This window comes from Sturnira hondurensis, unplaced genomic scaffold (genome assembly GCF_014824575.4).
Source record: "Sturnira hondurensis isolate 20B ecotype Veracruz unplaced genomic scaffold, ASM1482457v3 Scaffold0007222, whole genome shotgun sequence".
NCBI lineage: Eukaryota > Metazoa > Chordata > Mammalia > Chiroptera > Phyllostomidae > Sturnira > Sturnira hondurensis.
In genome coordinates, this window is record NW_028079853.1 from 1,158,589 (window position 1) to 1,183,243 (window position 24,655).

The 24,655-nt window shown below is 42.0% G+C and overlaps 1 protein-coding gene across 1 annotated transcript in view; it reads left to right on the top strand.

Moving 5' to 3' along the window:
* The window catches only part of HSPBAP1 (HSPB1 associated protein 1), a 59,842-nt gene extending 43,739 nt beyond the window's left edge, over positions 1–16,103 (top strand). The window contains exons 7-8 of the mRNA XM_037051473.1: positions 15,287–15,397; positions 15,512–16,103. Coding sequence (XP_036907368.1) covers positions 15,287–15,397; positions 15,512–16,045 — 645 coding nt within the window. The 3' untranslated portion in view covers positions 16,046–16,103. The remainder of the gene's footprint in view (positions 1–15,286; positions 15,398–15,511) is intronic.
* Positions 16,104–24,655: the final 8,552 nt, after the last annotated feature.

The following is a 24,655-nucleotide window of genomic DNA, read 5'->3' on the forward strand; positions in this document are numbered from 1 at the left end:
GCCGCATGTGTCCCATGTTGCCGGTCCCACTTCACACGGTCTGGGCCAGAAACGTCTGCTTCTTGGTTCAGGGCTCTCAGAACTAAGTGCAGAATTCTCAGTCCTGGCTTATACATTTTCTCTCTTTTTTTTTAAAATATAGTTTATTGATTATACCATTACAGTTGTTCTATTCCCCCCCTTCATTCCCCTCCACCCGCACCCTCCCTCCCCCACCATTCTCCCCCCCCTTTAGTTTATAACCACGTGTCTCAACTTCTTTAGATTCTATATTTCCCCCGCTATTCTTGCCCTCCCCCCTATCTATTTTCTACCTACCATCTATGCTATTTTCTGTGCCTTCTCCCCCCTTCTCCTCCTCCCACCCCCCTGTTTCTAACCCTCCATGTGTTCTTCATTTCTATGGTTCCACTCCTGATCTAGCTGTCCTCTTGGTTTGCTTTTGTTTTAGGTGTGGTTGTTAATAACTGTGTGTTTGCTGTCCTTTCACTGTTGATATTTTTCATCATCTCTTTCTTATATAAGTCCCTTTAGCATTTCATATAATAAGGGCTTGTTGATGATGAACTCCTTGAACTTGACCTTGTCTGAGAAGCACTTTATCTGTCCTTCCATTCTAAATGAAAGTTTTGCTGGATAAAGCAATCTTGGCTGTAGGTCTTTGGATTTCATGACTTGGAATACTTCTTTCCAGCCCCTTCTTGCCTGTAAGGTCTCTTTTGAGAAATCCTCTGACAGTCTGATGGGTACTCCTTTGTAGGTGACTGTCCCCTTCTCCCTTGCTGCTTCTAGGATTCTCTCCTTCATTTTAGTCTTGGCTAATGTAATTATGATGTGCCTTGGCGTGTTCCTTCTTGGGTCCAACTTCTTTGGGACTCTCTGAGCTTCCTGGATTTCCTGGAAGTCTATTTCCTTTGCCAGACTGGGGAAGTTCTCCTTTATTATTTGTTCAAATAAGTTTTCCACTCGTGGCTGTTTCCTTCCCCCTTCTGGTACCCCTATAATTTGGATGTTGGAACGTTTAAAGATGTCCTGGAGGTTCCTAAGCCTCTCCTCATTTTTTTGAATTCTAATTTCTTCATTCCTTTCTGGTTGGATGTTTTGTTCTTCCTTCTGGTCCACTCCCTTGATTTGAGTCCCATTTTCCTTTCCATCGATCGCTATTGGTTTCCTGGACCTCTCCCTTCATTTCAATTAGTTTAGCCTTCGTATGTTCCTCTAATTTGTGACTAAGTTCCTCTAATTTGTGACTGTACTCTACCAATTCTGTGGGCATCCTGATAAATAGTGTTTTAAATTGGGCTTCTGAGAGGCTGGCAATCTGTTGGTCGCTTAGAGTTATTGTCTCTGGGACTTTGAGTTCTTGCACCATCTTTTGGGCTGTTCATGCCTGTTAAGTAGCAGGAACGGAGCCCTAGGTTTTCACCAGATCAGGGCAACTCAGTCGCTGGGTTGTGACGTTGTATGTGGGGGCGGGGTCAAAGAGGGACAATGGCTTCCCTCTGGCACCCGCCTCTGTGACCCCCACCAGCACTGCAGCCACCACCGTCACCAGGTCCACGCGCCCCGCTCCCTGGCACGCGAGTGTGCCACCGCTGTCAGCCCTCCACCACTGGGTTCGCCCTCTGGGGCCTGCGTGGTCCGTCTCACTGCGCGCGAATGTGCGACCTTGGTCAGTCTGCCCCGCACCCTGACTAGGTCCGGGCTGCCTGCGCTCCTAGGTTTTTCCTTCCCGACCCTGCTCCGCTGCTGGCTCTGCCTCTCTTACCGTCCCCATTGAACGGTTCGTAGCTGTCGGACTTCCTTATAATTCAGTTTTCTGGTCTCTGGGTGTGTCTTAGTTCTCCAAAACTTTTGTTGTATCCAAACTTGGTTGTGGGAGAAGGCACAGTGTTTCCACCTATGCCTCCATCTTGGCGGAAGTCCCTGGCTTATACATTTTCTCCAAGCACAGTCTTTGGTGCTAGGATTTTATCATTTCATTTCTGCCAGAAGCCTTTTCCCTCCAACAGAGCCTAATTCTGGTGGCCTGTTGTGTTTGAGAATTAAAATGGCTACTCATTCGGCTCAAGTCTCTCTCTTCAACCAAAGGCCTTCATTGCATCTCTGTGCCCTTTAACCAAAGATTTTGACTGTACCTATACCCTCTTTATCCCAAGGGCTTCATTGCATCTCTGCTGTCCCATACCCAAAGCCATGGTTGCCCCTCTTCCCTTTGGCAGATGTATTCTCCCCTCAGGCTTTTCTGACCCTTTGGTGATGGGAAAGGCTTTGATGGAACACAAAGCACTACTGCAGTAGGACGCTGTATTGTGTGAGCGTAGAGAAGAGTTGTAGCCCTTGGGAATTAGGTGAGAGGTGTGACAGGAGATCAGTGGACTCACAGAGAAGTGTTGCTGGTCGCCTGCTGAATTGGAGTTGGAGTGAATGGCAAGGTGTAGAATCTATGGGGTCCACTTCCCCTCCAGTACCAGTCACATCGGCAGCAGCCCCGACAGGTGCTTCTCCTTCCAGGGGAGCTCATTCTGTTGTTGAACACTGGGGCTGTCGTCTGCCTGCTTCTTGCCATACCCATTATTTCTGAAACCATACAGAATTCTTTCTTTTCTAAATACAGGGTCTGTCCAGAAAGTATCCATCCATGTAGTATGAAAAATTGAGACATTTATTGGAGAATATACAAGAAACATTGTGCATAGGACAATGATGTCTCAATGCCCTTTCAAAGTAGGCATCTTGGGACCTCACACAGTTCTCCCAGTCACCATCAGCTTCCTCATCATATTTTCCTGAATGTCATCAATGGTCTGAAATCTCTTCCCTTTCAAAGGTGATTTTAGTTTGGGGAAAGGCCAGACATTACAGGGTGCCAAATCTGGGTTGTAGGGGGGCTGAGTCACCTGGCTGATTTGATGTTTCACCAAAAAAGTCTGTATGAGACGTGATACATGAGCAGGTGTGTTGTCTATTGTGGTGAAGCTGCCAATTAGCAGTTGCCCATAGCTGTGGCCTTCTCTCATCCAAATACTTTCCATGGAGGAATATTCAAGCTTAATGAAAAATTGGGTGCAGATTCGTTGTTTTACTCACTCAGTCCTTTTGAATGGACGGCCACATGCTCACTCATGAGTGTCTACCTCACTCATCAGTGAGCAGTACACGTGCTCACTCAACATTGTCTACCCCCTACCCCCCACCCCCCATTGACTAGTATGGTGAAGTCATCATTCTTCACGCATGCGCATTCTAGTCCACTGTCTTTGGCTGCCAGGTTACATTGATGTCCTGCAAACTGTTCTCATTATATTAGTAATGACTGGACTTTTCCCAGACAGACCTTGCATTTGAGGATACCTGCTATGTGTTTCCTTAATCTTTTTTTTCCAGGCTTAAAACTTCCAGTTTCTTGAACAATATTTTTGTGTGACTTTCTTTTCAGACTCCCCACCATTTTGGCCATAGACTTTGGAATTAGGCAGACTTAACAGGTCTATACCTTTGTTAGCTATCTAACCTCGGTGGTTACTTAATCTCATTGAGCCTAAATTTCCTCACTAGTAGGACAGATATTGTAATTGCACTCACTTTGGTAGGGTGTTTATGTGGCTTAAGTTGGGCAAAACATGTATGAGCATCTAATACAGTGTCTGGCACATGAGAAGTGTTTAAAAATAGAAGTTGCTGTGAGGAGGAGTAAGAACTATTATGCCAAGTGTAGATGTCTTAATATGTGGCACCTAAACTGAATACCAGTGGGCCTCATTTGGTAGAGTATAAGATTTCTCCCTCACATGACTTAGATCCTGAATTTCTTCAGTACTGCTTATAATATGGCATTAACTTTTTTAGTAATCTTATCTCACTTTGGGTATCTCATATTCAGCTCTAAAATACCCATGCTTTTTTTCACATGATCAGCTCCCAGGTCAGATTGTCTGCTAACCTGAACCTGTAAAGCTGGTTCTTTAAACCTAAATCCTGTTGTTTACTCATCTCTTAGTTTTCATCATGTTGATTTGGTTGAGCATTCCAGCTTCCAAAGGTAATTTTGAATTTGAGTCTCATTTATGCTTTTAGTGAAACTCTTTCAAGCTGGCCTGTGCCTTTTCTGTACGTCAGTCACCATTGATCTTCGTGTTGATCCTCGCTTGCTGGTATATAGTAGATGCCCCAGGATCACCTTGTACTTGCCCTGCCCCAAACTTGGAAGTCAGTCATTTCTCCAGGTGGCCAAGGTTTCTTTTAGTGGGAATGGTATTTAGAAATCCAGGTTTGGGCTGCTCATTGCTACCGGTGTCGCTGTTTCCAGACTCTTTAAGTGACAAAGCTAGAATGCAATATAGGTAAATAGATGAGAAAGAGAGAGAGATTGATGGACTTCTAATTCACGGTTAAGGTTGTAGGTTTTTTTTCTTTTTTGTTTCTGTACTCCAACCTCCTCATACACTGAGTTTCTGGGTCCTTAGTTGCAGTAACATATTTATTTCTTTGCTTTATCCACCAGTGTTTTTTAAGATGTCAGACTTACAATTCCAAAATTCTAGTATTGATATTACTAACCATGAAACTTGCCAGTGAAATTTGATTTCTTCGCAGTCCTTTTTATCGTGAGACCACACCCTGCTCAGAGGTACAGAGCGCTGTGTCCAGTGGTCATCGCAATGGAGGTCTTCCCACTTGCGTTATGTAACTGATGTCACTTGGGTTCTTTGTTCTGTTTCCAGTGTTATACTTTATTTGTTCTGTTTTGATCTAATTTAGTATTTTTGATATGTAAAACATTTAACTTACCAAAATTACATTGAAAGGTGTATTTAGAGAAGGCTCCTTTCACCCCTGACCCTGCCCTCCCTTTGCTCGTCCCCCGCGAGGATCCGCTCTCTCTTGCTCCTGATTCACCCTTCCTTTGTGCCCTCTTTGTGGATACATATACACATACAGATTTACTGTTATGTATGTATTTATATAGTAATGTATTTATTGTTATATATTATATATGTATAATGCATATATTATTATAGTACAATAATTTCTGTAGTAGTACAGAAAAATCTCTGTTTTTCAACAGCTTTATAAGTAACCTCTCATATGGGTGCAGCATTGCTAATTCAGTAGTTCCCATACGGGTGCGTGTTTGGTTTGTTTCCAATCTGTTGTGATGCCAGTGAATAACCTTGTGAATATGTTGTTTAATATTTGCTGAAGTGTGTCTTCAGGGTAGAGCCTCACTAGTTGGTTTATCAAGTCATAGGGTAAAGGTATCTTTAATTTTGTTAGACTTTGCCAGATCCCACTGCTGTGATTGCACCATTTTGCATTTCCATCAGTAGTGATGAGAGTGCTTCTTTCTCCCACAGTCTCGCCAATAAGATGTGTTGTTAAAATAAACTTTGTAGCTTCTGGTGTGTGCATCATCGTTAAGACAGACTCTTCTCTCTTCCAGGTCATGAAGGAATTCTCTAGTGTTTTTAGAATTTGGGTTTTTTTCTGACATTTAGATCTCTTGTTCATTTAGGGGTTTCTACTAGCATATGCTATGAGGTCGAGATCCAGATTTACCTTTTAGTAAATGACAATAGAATGGTCAGGGCCATCATGTGTTTTGAAGTCTGTCTTTTCTCTGGTGATATGAAATGTCACCTTAATCACAGACTGGATATCTGTCCTTGGGTCTGTTTCTTCCATTGGTCTTTCTTCACATTCTTTCATCACTTCTATCTTTTCTTATGTAGAGATATATCACTGTGTGTTTTTAATATCTGTAGGGCTAACTTACAGCTTTTCATTTGCAGTCGTTCCCTGGCTCCTCTTGATTTTATTTTTCTCCTGTAATCTTTAGAATCAGTTCGTCTAGTTTCATGGATGAATACCATTTGATATTTTTATTCAATCCATATTAAATTTTATATGATGTTTATGAGATTAACTTGTCCTATCCAAGAATGAGATACTTCCCTACTTGTCCAAGTCTAGTTTTCTTTATTTCCAGTAGTGACTTAAAGTTTTCACCTCATAGCATTTACATATTTCTTTTTAAGGTTTATCCCAAGGTATTTATCTTTTTTGTTAAGTAGGATCTTCTCTCATTATATCATCTGACTGGATAGTATTTGTGTATATGAAGACTATTGGATGTGTTCATTTGAATTATTTTATCCACATGTAGTGATTTTTTAATTGACCATCTTGTGTTTTCATTTATCTCTCAGACTAAAAATTAAAATAGTTTTGCCTCTTTCTTTCCTATTTGTTTGCTTGTTACTCTTTTCTTTTATTCCTTTTATCTGATTACATTGGCTAATACCTCAAATTCAATAATAAATATTAGGTAGAAAGTGGCATCCTTGTCTTTTTTTCTTTGTTTTTAACTTTAGAGGGAATTTCTATAGTTCTTTCTCTTTATATAAAATTCTGGATTTGGGGCCAAGTTGTGTATATATTCTATCTTGTAAAGTATTTTTAACTCCTATTTCATTACTTTTTTGTTTCCTAAAATCAAGAAAAAGTGTCGAATTTTGTTGAGTGCCTTTTAAGCATCTCTGGAGATAATCATACAATATTCCTTTTTGGTAAATGTCTAGTATTGTAGTAAATGATACCAGTGGGTTTCCCAAAATTGATCCATCCTTAGTTCCTGGAACAAATACACTTGATTGTGATGTGTTATTTTTTAACGTACTGTAGAATACTATTTTTACATACTTTATGTAGATTTCAATTCAAACAGCCTCAAGAGTTTGAAAGCTTTCACCCTGGTCTTTTTAAAGCTTGTTATTGGAACTGAATTCTAGGACTTCTGCCAAGATGGAGGCTTAGCTGGAAACACTGTGCCTTCTCCCACAACCAAGTTTGAATAAAACAGAGGTTTGAGGAAAAAAGACACAGCCAAAGAACAGAAAATTGAACTATGCGGAAGTCCGACAACAACCAACCGTTCAACCTGACCGGTAAGAGGGGCAGAGCCAGCAGTGGAGCGGGGACAGTCAAGAAAGATCCTCCAACCCCAGGCACCTAGGCAGCCCCAGGTAGGGCTGACCCAGTGAGGGCTCGGGGCGGCGGGCTGGCTGCGATCACACATTCACGTGCAGATAAACCAGCAGAGTGAGCAGTGGGACGGACCGTCCGGGCCCCAGCGGCAAACTCAGCAGCAGCAGGCTGACTACTGTCACACATTTGCTCACAGTGGGACGGACTGTGTGGCCCCAGCGCCCACCACTGCTCTCCTCAGATCCCGCCCCCACATACAGCGTCACAACCCAGCCACTGAGTGGCCCAGCCCTGGTGAACACCTAGGGCTCTGCTCCTCATACATAACAGGCACAAACACTCCAAAATATGGCTCAAGAAGAACTCAAAGCCCCAGAGCCAATAACTCTAAGCGACCAGGAAATAGCAAACCTCTCAGATGCACAATTCAAAACACTGGTGATCAGGATGCTCACAGAACTGGTTGATTTTAGCCACAAATTAGAGGAACATATGAAGGCTAAACTAATTGAAATGAAGGGAAATGCACAGGAAACCAATAGTAATGGAAAGGAAACTGGGACTCAAATCAAGGGGGTGGACCAGAAGGAAGAACAAAACATCCAACCAGAAAAGAAGGAAGAAACAAGAATTCAAAAAAATGAGGAGAGGCTTAGGAACCTCCAGGACATCTTTAAATGTTCCAACATCCGGATTATAGGGGTATCAGAAGGGGGAAAGAAACAGCCATGAGTGGAAAACTTATTTGAACAAATAATAAAGGAGAACTTCCCCAGTCTGGTAAAGGAAATAGACTTCCAGGAAATCCAGGAAGCTCAGAGAGTCCCAAAGAAGTTGGACCCAAGAAGGAACACACCAAGGCACATCATAATTACATTAGCCAAGATTAAAATGAAGGAGGGAATCCTAGAAGCAGCAAGAGATAAGGGGACACTCACCTACAAAGGAGTACCCATCAGACTGTCAGCTGATTTCTCAAAAGAGACCTTACAGGCAAGAAGGGGCTGGAAAGAAGTATTCCAGATCATGAAATCCAAAGACCTATAGCCAAGATTGCTCTATCCAGCAAAGCTTTCATTTAGAATGAAAGGGCAGATAAAGTGCTTCTCAGATAAGGTCAAGTTCAAGGAGTTCATCATCACCAAGCCCTTAGTATATGAAATGTTAAAGGGACTTATCTAAGAAAAAGAAGATAAAAAATATGAACAGTGAAAGGACAGCAAATGCCCAGCTATTAACAACTAAAACAAAAGCAAACCAAGAGGACAGCTAGATCAGGAGCAGAACCATAGAAATGAAGATCACATGGAGGGTTAGCAACAGGGGAGTGGGAGGAGGAGAAGGGGGGAGAAGGTACAGAAAATAAGTAGCATAGATGGTAGGTAGAAAATAGACAGGGGAGGGCAAGAATAGTATGGGAAATATAGAATCTAAAGAACTTGAGACACGGGGTCATAAACTAAAGGGGGGAATGGTGGGGGAGGGGGTATGCAGGGGGGAGGGAAATAAAGGGGGGGAATAGAAAACTGTAATGGTATAATCAATAAATTTTAAAAAATAAAGCTTGTTACTGTATATACCATCTGTTGTAGTTGTCCCTCCTAGAATTTTCCAAAGGATTGGTATCATAACTTCTTTTGTATACATCACAGTTTGAAGACCATTCATTCTTTCTTTAAAAACTAGAGTGCAAAATAGAAGTTTAGTAATTGTATCTTTCACTGTCATGTATTGCTTTTATTTATGTGTCTATAAGCACTGACTAGAATTCCTTTTCGTTGCTGAATATAGCCCCCAAAAGCCCTGAGCTCTTAAAGCCTGTCTGCCATATTCATAAACTCAAGCCACCTCTAGGCTCTGGTGTTCCTGTCATGAGTCGCATTGATTGGAGGAAAGTAGATACTGTTTCAGTTCAGGAGGTGCAACAGTCATTTTTTTCTCATTTTTTCTGTAAAATATATGTAGATTCTGTCTGTTCTAATATGCCCAAGATATAAAGTAAATTCTCCATTCTTCCCAATGGTGCCTTTTTCATTCAGTTTGCATCCTTATTACTTGAGTGTTGAAATATATTTTCTTTATTATGTATTTATTATATGCATACATATAGTAGAATATATATGTTGTTGGGAACTGTCCTGCCTCGTTTCAGGAGCTGTAACCTTACCGACAGATGAGAAGGTCCCACAGCTAGGGCTAAGTAAAGAGATCCTGGGACCATAAGGCAATAAGGAAACAAAACTTATCCTCCCAACAGGGACGCAGCCTCTGCCCCCTTTACTTCACCCTTCTTGGCCCCTGGAGGATGGCTGGATAGCCAATGACAGGCAAGATTCCTTAAGGAAGGAACAACCTAAGACAGGACAGTCACGGAGGGACCATCAGGGAAGGACTTAGGAGACTATAGAAAAGGGGCAAAAGACCCTAATCCCTTGGCTTTGTCATAGCCTGAGTCCTCCTTCTATCTGTAAAAAGTCTTCTAATCTCTGGCTGCCTTGCTTCCCCCACCTGACTCAGACCTGAAACAATGCCGGAGGTGGGTGCAAGTCCTGTGCTGGAATGGGCAGTTCCCGGGGGTGATCAGGCCTAAGAAAGAATGCACTAAATCCTGTGAAACCTGCTTTGCTAAGAATGCCCTCAAGTCAATGTATACTAAATGTTTAGGCTCCAAGCACAAAATGAGTTTCTTTCCCCAGGTTTTATGGCCGATTGGTGTCACTCTGTCTGCCAGTCCCTGACTCAAAAGACCATTGTGATCCCAGAAATGTTATCTGTAAATCATATCTTCTTTCTTTGATAAGTGTCCCTGTGCAAGCTAAACTCAATAAAAGCCCGAGGAAAAAGGTACTCAGGGCTCGTGTCCACGGCAGAGAAGAGAGATTAGGCGGCCTTTTTTCCTCAAGCAGATCATATCTTGGTAGTTTTATTCTCATTCATGGCAGCTGGGGGAGCTCTGCAGGATGGAGTTCCCCCACAATATGTAGCATATATATCTTCAATATAAAGGGCAATATAATGAATACTAGTGAACCCAACCCTAAAACTAGCACGTTACAGAAAACTTGCATTGGTGTTGTGCTTTCCCATCCTGTCCCCCATCTGAGTCCTTCACTAGCTTCATTCTCTTGCTTAAACAAAATTTTATTATGTATTTATATGTCCCTATAAAATATACTGTTGTTTTGCATATTTTTAGCTTTATGCAAATCAGATCATATTTAGTGTAGTCTTTCTGGGCTTGTGTTTATATTATTTTATTTTTATTTTTTATTATATTTTATCAGTTATGGTATTACAGTTGTCCTGATTTTTTCCCCTGTGCTCCCCGCATCCCCCTCTACCCTCTCAGGCAATCCCCACATCTCTGTTCATGTTCCATCAGTCATGCATATGTTCTTTGGCTACTCCATTTCCTGTGCTGTATCTTACATTCCCTGGCTATTCTGTAACTACCTGTTTGTACTTCTTAATCCTCTCACTTCTTCACTCATTCCCTGACACCCCCTCCTATCTGGCAACCATCAGAACGCTCTCTGTATCCATGATTTCTGTCTCTGTTCTTCTTGTTTGCTTCTTGTTCTTATTGGTTGTGTTTTTAGATTCAGCTGTTGATAGATACGTATTTACTGCCATTTTGTTGTTCATAGTTTTGATCTTTTTTTAAAATAAATCCCTTTAACATTTCATATAATAATGGTTTGGTGATGATAAACTTCTTTAGTTTTTTCTTGTCTGGGAAGCTCTTTATCTGCACTTTGATTCTAAATGATAGCTTTGCTAGGTAGAGCAATCTTGACTGTAGGTCCCTGCTTTTCATGACTTTCTTGCCATTCCCTTCTAGCCTGCAAAGTTTCTTTTGACAAATCAGCTGACAGTCTTTTGGGAATTCCGCTGTAGGTAGCTAACTTCTTTTCTCTTGTTGCTTTTAAGATTCTCTCTTTATCTTTAACCTTTGGCCTTATAGTTACGATGTGTCTTGGAGTAGACCTCTTTGGGTCTATCTTGGTTGGAACTCTGGGCTTACTGGACTTGCATGTCTGTTTCCTTCACCAAATTAGGGAAGCTCTCGCATTATTATTTCAAATAGATTTCCAATTTTGTGCTCTTTCTCTTCTCCTTCTGGCCCCACTATGATGTGAATTTTGGGCCACTTGAAGTTGACCTAGAGGCTGCTTACACTAGCCACATATTTTTGGGGGGGCAGGGGGGCATTTTTTCCTTGTTCTTCTTCTTACTGGTTGTGTTTTGCTTCCTTATGTTCCACATCGTTGATTTGATTCTTGGCTTCATCCACTCTATTATTGTTTCCTTGTGAATTGTGCTTTATTTAAATTAGTGTGTGCTTAATTTCTGACTGTATCTTTTTTACACTATTGAGGTCCTAAGTTCCTTGAGCATCCTTATAACCAGTGTTTTGAGCTCTGCATCTGATATTGCTTGTCTCCTTTTGTTTAGCTCTTTTTCTGGAGTTTTGAACTGTTCTTTCATTTGGGCCATGTTTATTTGTCTGCTCATTTTGGCAGCCTCCCTGTGTTTGTTTCTATGTAGTAAGTAGAACTGCTCCATGTCTTGATAGAGTGGCCTAATACAGTAGGTGTCCTGTAGGGTCCAGTGGCAAAACCTCCCCTATCACCCAAGCTGGGTACTTGAGGTATGTGCTTCATGTGGGCTGAGTACACCCTCCTCTCGTAGTTGAGCCTTGATTGTCATTGGCAGGTCACTGGGAGGGTGTTACCCAGGCCAGTCAGCTGCAAGGAATGGCTATGACCACTGACTACCAACCTCCACCCTCTGGAGAATCAGCTGTACAGGGGCAGGGTGCTGATGTTCCAGTGTGGTCTGTAGCTGTCCACTGGGTGTGCTCTGGGGTTCCCCAGATGGTGCAGGCCAAGGTCAGCCCCTACCTGTGTTTTGCTCAGGACCACCCTGCCTGAGCTATAAAGTGACTTGAGAAGGCTGCTTCTTGTGCTAAGTTTGGAGATTCTCAGGTGAAACCAAGCTGTGAATTTAGTCTTGTTGCCTCTAGTGGCAAGCCTGGGACCCTAGAGCAAGAGGTACAGGGGCTAGGGCCTCACTGAGGCTGGCTGCCAGTTGTTTGATAGGATTTAGGAAGTTGTGTAGTATGAACCAAGACCAGCCATTTGTATGGAAAAGCAACTTTGATAGGCATGTATGTTGGGTGGGACAGAGTCTCTGGGGATCTCCAGGGTGGGACAAACAGTGTGAGCCAGGTTGATGGAATGATAGATATGGTACCAGTCTGTTCCTCTGTGGCTCCAAGCAGGGAGGGCTCAGAAAAGGAACAGTAGCCTCTGTTCACCTTTCTGTCTGGGAGAAAGCTGTCCGCCTGCTCTCACCTTGATGCCAGATACTTCAGTTCCTCTCTGTCTGCCACTGGTGCCTTTCAAGCTGCTGCTGTGGTGCCAGAGCCCAGAGAGAGTGAGTTTGAGTAGCTGAGTAAAGAACCCATAAGAGGAGCTGCTTGGAACTCCAGAAATATCTTCCACTGACTCAATCCCTGCCAGTTTTTGCAGCCAGAAGTTATAGGGACTTATCTTCCTGGTACTGGAACCCTGGACCAGGGGTCCTGGTGTGGAGCTGGGGCTCCTTGCTCCCAAGATATCCCTCCTAAATTTTTATCCATTGCACATGGATGTGGGACCAACCTGTTCCACATCTCCGCCCCTATTACCGGTCTAGATGGATGTGGTTTCTTTAATTACATAGTTGTTGGACTTACATTCAACTCTATTTCTGACAGTTCTGAGTGTAGTTCTATATTTTAGTTGTAATTTTGATGTGGTTATGTGAGGAGGCGAGCCATATTTACCTATGCCACCATGTTGCTTAGGGTTTTTTTAATAATGGCTTTATTAAGGTACAGCTTACATACCATGAAATTTATCCATTGAAGTTTACAGTTCAGTAGTTTTTAGCATATTCACAGAATTGTGCAATCCTACCCAAATCAAATTTGGTACATGTTCATTATCCTAAAAAGAAACCCCATATCTATTAGTAGTTCCTCGCCCATTTTCCTCTCTAGCCATAGGCAGTCAGTAACCTTTTTACTGTCCCTTTAGATTTGCTGGTTCTGGAATCATATAATGTGGTGTTTTTTGGCTGGCATCTTTCACTCAGGATAATGTTTTCCAGATTCATCCATGTAGTAGTGTGTATCAGTACTTTATTCCTTTTTTTATGGCCGAACGTATTCCATTGTATAGACATAATCATGTTTTGTTTGTCTACTGAAAAGTTGGTAGACATTTGGGTTGTGTCTGCTTTGGCTGCTGTGAATAATAATGCTGCTGTTAACATTCAGGTACAAGGTCTATGTGGGCATGTGCTTTCGTTTCTCCTGGATGCACGCCTTGGAGTGGAATGGCTGGGTCACATGGTGTATTAGGGCAGCAGGCTGGAAACTCAGACGAGAGTTGAAGTGGGGGTCTCAAGTCTGACATCTGTGGGACAGTAGTGCAGGCTAGAAACTCACTCGGGATTTCTGTTACAGTTTTGAGGTAGAATCCCATCTTTTCCAGGAAACCTTGGTTTTTGCTCACAAGACCTTCTACTGATTGGATGAGGTCCACCCACATTCAGGACACTGTTATTTACTTACTGTTCAGGACACTGTTATTTACTAAAATTCAACTGACTGTAAATGTTAATCACATCTACACATGCCTTCACAGCAATATCTCTGCTAGTGCTTGACCGAGCAACTGCTCACCCAAACCCACTCACGTTGACTTACAAAATCAGCCATCACATAGAGTAACTTTATGTTTAACCTTTCGAGGAACTGCCAGACTATTTTCCGAAGCAGCTGTACCCTTTACATCCCCACTAGCAGTGTATAAAGGTTCTGGTTTCTCCACATCCTAGCCATTCTAGTGTAAAGTGGTATCCCTTTGTGAAGATCTTCTTTTTTAAATTTAATACTATTTTTCTAAAATGTATCTGTGTTGTCACATGTAGCTGGTCATTCATTCTACTGTGGTGTATTTTCTTGTGTGAATGTACCACAGTTGGTTCATTGTTCTATTATGGATAATTATAAGTTTTTACTTTTATAAATAGAATATTCTTGTGCAGATGTGCACGGGTTTCTCTAGAAAATATGCGTATATCCAGAGTGGAATTGCTGGGCTGTAGGGTATATAATGCTCAAGTTTACAGGATAGCGACAGCATGCTGTCCAATCGGCTCTGTCCGTTTGCACCCCATCATCAGTGTGTAAGATTTCTGTCAGTGCAAACTGCTCTACCACTCAGAATCGTCAGACCTTCTTTTACTAGTTTCACGGGTTTCTCAATTTATGTTTCCCATATTATAATGAGATTAAACATATTTTTATAGGTTTGTTAGTCTTATAGTTATTCTTTGTTGAAATGCTTATCTTCATGTCTTTTGCCCATCAAAAAAAATTGGGTCATTTTTGTATAGAGGTGTGTGCACATTCTTTGTATATTCTAGATATTAATCTCATATCAATTATGTGTTTTGACATTTTTTTCTTTTATGGTATATTTTGATGAACAGAAGTGAATGATTTTTAATGTAATTTGTCATTAATGCTATAGTTTATACCTATTGTATTTAAAAAACATATTTACATGTTTAACCATCTCATTCTTGTGGCTAAGCATATTTATTATAATTTTTCTCCCATTCCTGAAACAATTAGCTTATCAAAATTAGTAGGGATTTTCCTCAATATATATAACTTTTTTTTTTCTTAAACATGTCAGAGAATGGAAAAGATCAGAAAAACATCACAGGGTAGTTCATACTCCAGGCCTGTGCCTTATAGACAGGATATATACTTAAATTTGGTTAGTGAAATATTCTGTAGCTCTTCTAAATGGCAGATGATAGTTAACACATAAAAATTGTGATTTGCCAACGTATTCATTCCTTATGTAACAAAACATATTAATGAGCGCAGTGTACATAATTAAGAGACTCTACTCTGTTGGCCCTGGCTGGCGTAGCTCAGTGGATTGAGCACAGGCCTGCAAACCAGAGGATCGCGGTTCGATTCCCAGTCAGGGCACATGCCTGGGTTGCGGGCCAACTCCCAGCAGGGGACACATGAAAGGCCACCATACATTGATGTTTCTCTCCCTCTCTCCTTCCTCTCTAAAGACAGACAGACAGACAGACAGACAGACAAATAAATAAATAAATAAATAAATAAATACTCTCTGTATTTAGAGACACATGAGACACAGAGACAAATGAAAAAAAAGTTTATTGGTGTTTTGTTGTTGTTGTTGTTTTTGTCTCAACTTAGGAAGAGGACCACCAAGCTCGGGTAGAAGAGGCAATCACCCGCACTCTTGTCTGCGCCCTGAAAACTGCAGAGGATCCGCACAGTACCAGAGCTTGGTTAAACCCAACTGAGGTAGGTAGGCTTCTGGTTTCTTCATGGCTGTTAGCTTCCTGTGGGACATCAGCCCTGACCAGATTTCTTTTCCAGTTTGTGTAACTGCTCTAAAGGGTTTTTCTTTTTCCTTAGGTTGAGGACACATCTCATGAAGTCAATTGCCTCTACTTAAATAGAGCTGTTTGTGCCTTTTTCGATCATTACAGAGCATCTAAGACAGTAGAAATCCAAGCACTCAGAACAAACGGAGAGTGCACAGAAAAGGAAGAATTAAATATGCACAACCTCACAGAGGTAGAACAGACAGGTAGCCAGAACTTAACCTTGGGGACCCCAAAACAGAAGGCAGCAAGTCCCTTTGGCCCTGCTCTGGTTCCTGTACTGCCAAGTTCTGAAGAACCACCTTCAGAAAGAGGAGACATATTTAAAAATGACGGTAAATACTTGGTTGGCAAAGATGGAGAGCACTTTGGAAAATCACACTGCACCAAGAAGCAACGCATGATGAGTAAAAGGGAGAATGCGATTGTTGACCCAGTTGCTTCAAATAGCACCGGGGCCCCATCTCAAGCTTGCGTTTCGACAGATGACTTGCTGGACTGCTTGGTGCATCCGCAGGTAACCAAAGTAGTGGCACAGCTTTTGATACAAGGGAGAAGTTTGTGATTATAGTAGAAAATGACTTTTTAAATAATATTTTAAAATATTTTTAAATAAAAGATGAAAAAGCAAAAAGTCTGTTTGCATGTGTTTGTAAATGTACTTATTCTTACCAAGTTAAATATCGATCTCGTGTCACCTTTTTGCATGCACATTGCTTGTTGGCCAAATTGGCTCTTTATTATTTGTGAGGCCTCCTTTCCATGCCTTTTCCTTTCTTCTCTCATCACATCCCTTCAGCCCATTTCAAATGTAAGCCCCAAATGGTCTCAACAGGAAACAGTCTCTTCATCAGCTTTAAGCAGGGGTCAGCCTGCTGCTTGTTCTGTGTTAGTTTTACTGGAACACGGCCGTGCGATTCATTTACATGTTGCCTGTGGTGGTTAGGGTTGCAGTGGCAGAGTTGAGTACTGAACTCTGTGGCCCACAAAGCTGAAAATCTTTCTATTCTCTTACCCAAAAAAAAGAAGGAAGAAAGAAAGGGAAAAGAAAGAAAAGATGCCAACCCCTGGCCTAATGCATCCATTGGGTGGATTCTATCCTTAACCTGAAGTGATCACACTTCTAACGCCTGCAGGATTCTCACATTAATCCTTGTCATCCAGGCCAGGATGCCAATCAGGAGAAAAGTAGGTGGGGGGCCAAAATGGAAGGAACTGGAACATGTAGGAATACCAGTCCCAGGAATAAAAAGGCCCAGGTGCTACTGACTCAAAACTTGGTTTGGTGAAATCCCGCATTTGCAAGATCTGGAGATTCATTGTTACCATTACTAAGTAAGAATTTAGAAATTAGGAAAGCATATTGGTCTCTGTAACTATTTGTGAAACAAATACATAACAAAGATACACAAAGGATGCTACTGACCACATCCTTCTCAGTCTTCAGACTGAGGCGATCAGTAAATCCAAAGAAAGTATGTGCCTTCCAGGAGAGAGGGAGGGAGGGCAGTATGATATGAACATGTCCAGGAAAAGAAAGGTCTGGAAAAACCCTTCTGTAGCCTAACCACCATCTGACCACTATATGTTTACCTATTAATTTGATTGCTGTTTTTCTTCCCTAACCCGTATGTCACTGCATGAGGGTTTGGACTCTCATTATTGCTGTAATTACAGAGCCTAGATCAGTCGCCAGCACATGGCAAATGCTCATTACATATCTAACCGAGGAGATTATTTTAAAAAGGAGACCTTGTTGGCAGTACTCCGTCAAATACATTGGGGCAAGGGATGTTGTAGCCAAGGAAGGGTACAATATTTGTTAACCTTGGTAGGTGTGTCTCTGTTGCAGAAATAGACTTACCTTTGTCTTCAGATATTTTTTTGTCTGTTACTCCTTTGACCACCATTTTTCAATTTGCAGGCTGTGAACCATTAGTGATACATAAAATCAATTTAGTGGATGAGACCAGCATTTTTTTAGAAAATATATTTTATTTATTTTTAGAACCAGGGGAAGGGAAGGAGGAAGAGAGGGAAAGAAATGTCAATGTGTGGTTGCCTCTCACATACCCCTCCGTGGGGTACCTGGCCCACAACCTAGGTGCCCTGACTGGGAACCAAACCGGCGACCCTTTGGTTCACAAGCCTATGGTCAATCCACTGAGCCACACCAGCCAGGGCAAGAGAGCAGCATTTCTTAAAAAATGGAACATAATAGGTGATTTCAGTGAATTCAATAGTAAAATTAGTATTATGTGAAACTTTACACCAAAAGTCTTTTTTCAGGGTAAATGTATTTCATAAAACTTTTCCATGTTACATCTATGTATGTACTGAGCCTAATATGAAATGTATTTTTTAGTGTAAGTTGGGGTGAGAGATGTTTGCAAATTGTTCTGAGACAAAGCATTGAACACAGTGGTAATAGACTTTGATGTGTCGAAACCTGGAAAAAGACTTAAGACATTGGCGTGAATGGATTCTAGGTGTAAACAGTAATAGGAGATAATTTCCTGACTTCATATGAAGAGGGACTGTGACACAGCAGGAGGTCCTGGCTGTCTGCAGAAGGGGAGCCAGGGGATGAGAGAGGACAGCGAAAGGGGCAGGCTGTCAGCCACCTGGATACCAGGGCCCCGTTTCATCCCACATTTCTCGGATGAGTGCACTGGAGTGAGTGAAATAATTTTTTTTTAATTTTATTGATTATGCCATTACAGTTGTCCCCTCCCCGACCTTCATTCCCCTCCACCCTGCACACCCCCTCCCACCCAAATTTCCCCCTTTTAGTTCATGTCCATGCGTCACAAGTTCTTTAGATTCTATATTTCCCCTACTAGTCTTGCCCCCCCCCCCTATTTTCTACCTATCATCAGTGTCTGTACCTTCTCCCCCCTTCTCCTCCTCCCACTCCCCTGTTGCTAATCCTCCATATGATCTTCATTTCTATGGTTCCACTCCTGGTCTAGCTGTCCTCTTAGTTTGCTTTTGTTTTAGGTGTGGTTGTTAATAACTGTGAGTTTGCTGTCCTTTCACTGTTCATCTTTTTTATCTTCTTTTTCTTAGATAAGTCCCTTTAACATTTCATATACTAAGGGCTTGGTGATGATGAACTCCTTGAACTTGACTTTATTTGAGAAGCACTTTATCTGCCCTTCCATTCTAAATGAAAGCTTTGCTGGATAGAGCAATCTTGGATGTAGGTCCTTGCCTTTCATGACTTGGAATACTTCTTTCCAGCCCCTTCTTGCCTGTAAAGTCTCTTTTGAGAAATCAGCTGACAGTCTGATGAGTACTCCTTTGAAGGTGACTGTCCCCTTATATCTTGCTGATTCTAGGATTCTCTGCCTAATTTTTACCTTGGGTAATGTAATTATGATGTGCCTTGGTGTGTTCCTCCTTGGGTCTAACTTGTTTGGGACTCTGAGCTTCCTGGACTTCCTGGAATTCTATTTCCTTTGCCAGATTGGGGAAGTTCTCTTTTATTATTTGTTCAAATATGTTTTCCACTTGTTGCTCTTCCTCTTCCCCTTCTGGTACCCCTATAATTCGGATGTTGGAACCTTTAAAGATGTCTTGAAGGTTCCTAAGCCTCTCTTCATTTTTTAAAATTCTTGTTTCTTCATTCTTTTCTGATTGAATGTTTCTTCCTTCTGGTCCATTCCATTGATTAGAGTCCCAGTTTTCTTTCCATCACTATTGGTTCCCTGTGCATTTTACTTCATTTCACTTAGGGTAGCCTTCATTTTTTCATCTAATTTGTGACCAAAGTCAACCATTTCTGTGAGCATCCTGATCACCAGTATTTTGAACTGTGCATCTGAAAGGTTGGCTATTTCTTGGTTGCTTAGAATTATAGGCTATGGGGCTTTGATTTGTTCTTATGTGTGAGCCATAATGTTTTGGTCTGGTCGCGCCTGTTATGTATGAGGGCGGGGCGACCCAGTTGCTGGGTTGTGGTGCTCTGTGTGGGGGTGGGGTCAGAGAGGGAGCAATAGTGCTTGCTCTGCTCTCTCAGATTTCAGTCCCCTCTGCTGCTCCCCACAAGCAAATTGGGCCCTTCTGCTGCTGGTTCCCAGGTGGGTGGGCTTGTGTACATTCTATGACCCTATGGGTCTCTCCAACGAATTCTGTGAGGCTGGGAGTCTCTCCTGGCACCTTTTATATGGATGCTTTTAGGCTTATTTCCTGTTTCTGGGGCCCTGGGTCTGTCTCACTGCCCGTTTTTGCTTAGTTTACCTGTGCACAAATGTGTGTCCGCGATCAGCCAACCACCTTGCGTGCCTCACTGGCTCTGCTTGTTCCTCCCCACGCCTGGGGTCTGCTAGCCCCAAGCTGCCTGTCCTCCCCGGCCTGGCAGCCACCACCTTTTCCTGCTGCAACTCCGCCCCTTGTACCGGTCTGGATGAATGGTTCGTTGTCGGACTTCCATACAGTTCAATTTTGTGTCTGTTCTGGTTGTGGTTTTGTTTCTAAATGTTTGTTGTCCTTAGTTTTGGTTATGTGAGGAGGCACAGTGTTTCCACCTATGCCCCCATCTTGGCCGAAGTCCCCTACCTGAAATCTATTATTAAATAAAGCACTGACCCTCTGAGGCCTGAGGGATTAAAGAATACAAACTAAGCATATGCCCAAAGTCACCATATCCGGGTGTCAGCAGGTGCCAACCTATATAGTAGGCACACTAGCTAGGGCCCATGAGCTTTTAGTGGTCCAAAAAAAAAGTTTTCATTTCTTCCAAAATTGTGTGTGTGTGTGCATATGCATAGATGAACATATATGTGCCTGTGTATATACATATATATGTATACATATATGTATATATACATGTGCGTTTCCAGTCTTGATTCTATTCATGTGTGTATCAGTGCAACTGCAAAGTACAATTTTAAATACTTCTTGTAGAGTAAGAGGCCCACAAAGGCAAAAGGGCATGGGGCCCAGGAAAGTCCTGAGTGGCTGCGGGAATCGGGGATTTCAGAATCATTTGAGATGCTTGCTGAAGGGCAGATTTCTGGGCACCCCTCTAAGAGCTACAGGATCTGACTCCTTTGGGAAGGGCCAGGATTTGCAGTCTCAGCAGAGACCTAGGGTGATTTAAAAACCAAAAAAAGTATCAGGATCTCTGGACCTAGAGGACACCACTAAGACCCACCACAGGCTCCAGGTGGGCTTGTTTCAGCAGGGGCTACTTGCTGGGGTCAGTTTTATCTTCGGATTTACTGAACTAAACCTGCACTGTAATTTTCAGCCAAATATTATTAATACTCTGAGTATCGCTTGATGTTGTTTTATTTAACCATGGTCTTTTATCAGTCTGTGTTCATCATCAGACTCTCCTGTATTTGCCCTTAATAATAAAGACGTTTACCACCAAATGACATTTTCCAGGTATTTTACTCAAAAGAGGTAAATGACCTGTTTTTCTAGATTGGGGGGTAAAGGTAACATTTACTGACTGGATCACTGTACCTTGGTTCAGTGCACCCTGATATTCAGCCTTGCCCTAAGTTAACCACTAGAGGAGGAGAAAATTAGACAGCAACCCTCTCCTTTTCTACTTCTTTCTTTTATTGTAAAGCCCGAGTTGACATGCTGGTGGCTGAACACTTCTGGGCAATAAGGAGTGTCTGGCAATCCACTTAAACAAATAGCAACAGCAAGAGTACTGTCAGGATGTCTGTAGTAATGACACAGCAACTGTGGCCCTCTACTGCCTCTGCAGTAGGGCAGGTAGTGTTCCCTGGGCTTGGGAAGAGCTCCTTTGTTCCCCTGTCGCCCCCTGGTGCCTGGGTGCAGCATCTGCACTGGCTGTGCCTGGGCATCTGCCCTGCCCTCAGCCTGCAGATCTTCAAAAGAAAACTATGATAGGAAACAAAGCCAGAAGGAAATAAAGGGGGGGTCACAGATTGGCTGATAGGTTCCTGAATTAGTCATATTAATGAGGGGTCATGTTCTCTAGTGGGTAGAACAACAGGCTTGGCGACACAGGGACCAAGATTCAGTGGCTTGCTGTGAGGGCCATGACCCCAGTGACTTCAGGCAAGGATGCTTCTTGTACTCCGAGTATCAATTTCCTCAGCCTTAAAATGGGGATAAAAAAATTAAATGGGGATATAATTCTTACCTCACAAGACTTTGGGCGAGTAAAATAAATACCATATGTGAAAGCATCTATTGGGTTGGCTAAAGAGTTGAGTTTTTTCTGTAAAATAAGTTTTCATTTTTACCAATTACTATTGATTTGCGTATTTTATATCAGCTATTTTCACATTGTATAATATTGATTGTTCTCAAGTAATGGCTTGATTTGATCGCTGTCAACTCCAACTGGTCTGTTTGACCTTGAAGCATCATCCAGCAAGATATCTCTAGCACGAAATTTTGCAAACCACTTTTAACATATTCACTTAGTTACCTTCTCCATACACAGCATAAAATTTTTTTTGTGTTTCAGTTGTGTTTTTACCTTTCTTGAGATAAAGCATAATGCACCAAAATGTTGTGTGCTTTCTTCCATCTTCAATGTTAAAATGGCTACAGAAAAATTCACTAACTTTACTTCTGGCCAAGATGGAGGTGTAGGTAGACACACTGTGCCTCCTCACACAACCAAAAGGAGGACAACAACAATTTAAAAACAAAAAACAACAGACCACCAGAAAATCTAAATGTATGGAAGTCCGACAACCAAGGAGTTAAAATAGACACATTAATCCAGACCAATAGGAGGGGTGGAGACAGGCACCCGGGAGGAGAGGACTTGCAGTAAGGTGGCCGGCACAGGAGGACCCAATGAGGCGGCAGATTGTGGAGGGGTGGGGTGCACAAGTGGCTGGTGGCTGGGACCCAGACAACCCAGGGTCCCAGTGCAGGGAAATAAAGCCTCAAACCAGTGATTGAAAACACTTGTGGGATTTGAGGTGCTGGAAGAAACTCCCAGCCTCACAGGAGAGTTCTTTGGAGAGACCCACAGGGTCCTAGAATGCACACAAACCCATCCACCTGGGAACTAGCACCAGGAGGGCCCAGTTTGCTTGTGGGAAGCAGGGGAAGTGACTGAAACTTGGCAGAGAGTGGAGCAAGTACTATTGTTCCCTCTCAGACCCCTGCTCCACATACAGCGTCACAAACCAGCAACGTGGGTTGCCCTGCCCTGGTGAACACCTAAGGCTCTGCCCCTCATACATAATAGGCATGTCAAGACAAAAAAAAAATGGCCCAAATGAAAGAACAGATCAAAGCTCCAGAAAAAATACAACTAAGTGATAAAGAGGTAGCCAACCTATCAGATGCACAGTTCAAAACACTGGTGATCAGGATGCTCACAGAATTGGTTGAATTTGGTCACAAATTAAATGAAAAAAATGAAGGCTATGCTAAATGAAATAAAGGAAAATGTACAGGGAACCAATAGTGATGAGAAAGAAACTGGGACTCTAATCAATGGAATGGACCAGAAGGAAGACAGTAACACCCAATCAGAAAAGAATGAAGAAACACGAATTCAGAAAAAATGAGGAGAGGCTTAGGAACCTCCAGGACATCTTCAAACATTCCAGTATTGAATTATAGGGGTACCAGAAGGGGAAGAAGAAGAGCAACAAGTGAAAAACTAATTTTACAAATAATAAAAGAGAACTTCCCCAGTCTGGCAAAGGAAATAGACTTCCAGGAAGTTCAGGAAGCTCAGAGAGTCCCAAAGAAGTTGGACCCAAAGAGGAACACACCAAGGCACATCATAATTACATTACCCAAGATAAAAATTAAGCAGAGAATCCTAGAATCAGCAAGAGAAAAGGAGACAGTTACAAAGGAGTTCCCATCAGACTATCAGCTGATTTCTCAAAAGAGACCTTGCAGGCAAGAAGGGGCTGGAAATAACTATTCAAAGTCATGAAATGCAGTGACCTACATCCAAGATTGCTCTATCCAGCAAAGCTTTCATTTAGAATGGAAGGGCAGATATAGTGCTTCTCAGATAAGGTCAAGTTCAAGGACTTCATCACCACCAAGCCCTTATTACATGAAATGTTAAAGGGTCTTAGAAAAAGAAGTTAAAAAATACGAACAGTGAAAGGACAGCAAACTCACAACTATTAACAACCACACCTAAAACAAAAATAAAAACAAACTAAGCAAACAACTAGAACAGGAATAGAATCACAGAAATGGAGGTCACATGGAGAGTTATCGACAGGGGAGTGGGAGGAGGAGAGAGGGGGAAAAGGTACAGAGAATAAGCAGCATGGATGATAGGTACAAAATAGACAGGGGGAGGATAAGAATAGTATAGAAAATGAAGAAGCCAAAGAACTTACATGTGCAACCCATGGACATGAACTAAAGGGGGGGATGTGGGTGGGAGGGGGTGTGCAGGGTGGAGGGGAGTGAAGAGAGGAAAATGGGACAACTGTAATAGCATAATCAATAAAATATATTTTTAAAAATTCATTAATTTTGATTTTTAATGCATAATGATATGACAGCTGTCATAATACAATCTAACAAAAATGCTTCTAATGAAGTTAAATACAACTAAGTGCTACTAGAACCATCTTATAGGAAAAACCAAATGAATTTTTTAAAAAGATTTTATTTCTAGAGAGAGTGGAAGGGAGGGAGAAAGAAAGGGAGAGAAACATCTGTATGTGAGAGGTACATAAGTCGGTTGCCTCTCATAAGCCCCCTCTTGGGGACCTGGCCTGCAAACCAGGCCTGTGCCCTGACTGAGAATCGAACCACAGACCTTTCTGTTCACAGGCTGGCACTCAATTTGCTGAGCCACACTAGCCAGGGCCCAAATGAATTTTTTGGCCAACCCAATACTATCTGGTAAAATCTAAGTGCTAAGTAGGTGTTCGAATCTGAAATTTACTTGTGGAAATTAACAAAGTTTCTTACTGTCCAACAGATACTGAGTTAAAATATTAGCATTTCGTTTAATATTTTTGGTTTATTTATGCACCTTTAAATCATCAAAAGTTAGGCTGCCAAGGGAAATATGCCATTTAATAATCTCAGAATTCATCTTTAATCTTTACCTAGCAGAGTGTTTCACACTTAAGACATGTAGTAGGCTGCTATCCTACTTTTTACACTGGGCAAAATTAACACCAAAACAACTTATCAGAAGGCAGGTTTGGAATCAACATAGTAGGACCAGTTGGAG